At 46.0% G+C, this 1,379-nt stretch overlaps 1 protein-coding gene across 1 annotated transcript; it reads left to right on the top strand.

Annotated features, from left to right (window-relative positions):
- The first annotated feature begins 483 nt into the window (after positions 1-483).
- Positions 484-945, top strand: LOC141595684 (uncharacterized). Its single transcript, XM_074415649.1, has one exon. It carries the CDS (start codon positions 484-486, stop codon positions 943-945), a length of 462 nt encoding a protein of 153 aa, XP_074271750.1.
- Positions 946-1,379: the final 434 nt, after the last annotated feature.

Here is a 1,379-nt window from a genome sequence, read left to right as displayed (position 1 = left end):
GGATGAGGACAAGTTGAATCAACTCTTCCTTCCTTTCTAAGTACATCAAATACTTGATATTCGGATTAGTCCGAATAGACCGTCTGATATCTGGTATTGGGGGCTTGAGAAGGATGGATTGTATACGGTTCGGAGTGCGTATAAGATGCTGGTGGGGGAGTTGGGAGATATGGCTGGTGGATCGGACTGGGCTAGAGGATGATGGCTTTGGAATCGGCTTTGGAAACTTTCGGTTTGGCCCCGTGTGAAGCTCTTCTTCTGGCAACTGTGTAGTGAAGCGCTCGCCACAAGAGCTAACATCGCTGCCGAGTTGGAGGTGAGTACTCTCTTTGTCCTTTTTGTCATTCTAATATTGAGTCGAGTCTTCATTTATTTCGGGATTGTGGGGTGGCAAAATGGGTCTGGGATGGCTTGGGCTTGGGAGAGGTGACGGAGGGTAGGGGAGAGGACGTGAAGGAATGGGTGGAAGGGTGTTGGAAGAATATGTGCATGGAGAAGGGTGCGACTTTGATGGTAGGGTGTTGGGCTATTTGGGAACATCGCAATAAGGTAGTGTTTGATAATGCGGATGTGGCTCCGGAGGACGTGGTAAGACGAGCGACTGATGTCATTCATGAGGGTGTTGGGGTTGTGGGGACGAGGTCAGAGGGGGTAAGACGTGAGCAGGGGGGAGCTCGAAGGGAGGAGGATACGGGTTGGAGACCGGCGCGTGTGGGCTTTGTCAAAATCAATGTGGATGCGGGAGTGAAAGAGGGTGAAGGGGTTAGTACGGGTGTTGTATGTCGGGACAGCAATGGCCATGTAATGTGGGGTGTGTCGATGGGGAGGGACCAGTGCTGGGAGGTTCAATTTGCAGAAGCTACCGCGATTTTGGATGGCCTTGAAGAAGCAGCTGCACGCGGAATCCGAAAGGTGGAAATCGAAAGTGACTGCTTCCGGTTATAGAAGCTATTCGCGACAAACAGCTGGGTCGGAGCATGTTTCACCAACTTCTAGATGATTTAGTTACTTTTAGTTTGAATTTCGAATCTGTTATTTGGTCTTATGTAAGTCGAGTCAATAACTGTGTTGCACATGGTTTAGCTCATTGTGTTCCACGTGTCGTAGGAAAGGTTGTATGGGAGGATGGTCTTCCACCCTCTTTAACGCTGCTGTTGCTTTTGATCGTTTATTAATTGAGTAATGCCGTTAGGCATTTTTCTTCAAAAAAAAAATCAAAATTGAATAACATTGTTATTTGTTTGTTTTACAAGAGTGTTGGTTTTGGATGTATCGAGATTGAATTAATTAATTAGGAGCGGTTATAAACTCAAGCTTAATTTTGTAATTTTTTTAGTTCACAATTTCAACGAAAATTCAAAAAAGATCGTATACTGGAA

The sequence above is a fragment of the Silene latifolia genome, chromosome 8, assembly GCF_048544455.1.
Source record: "Silene latifolia isolate original U9 population chromosome 8, ASM4854445v1, whole genome shotgun sequence".
Classification (NCBI taxonomy): Eukaryota; Viridiplantae; Streptophyta; class Magnoliopsida; order Caryophyllales; family Caryophyllaceae; genus Silene; species Silene latifolia.
Note: the sequence above shows the minus strand (reverse complement) of the source record. Positions and strands in the feature narration are given on the sequence as shown.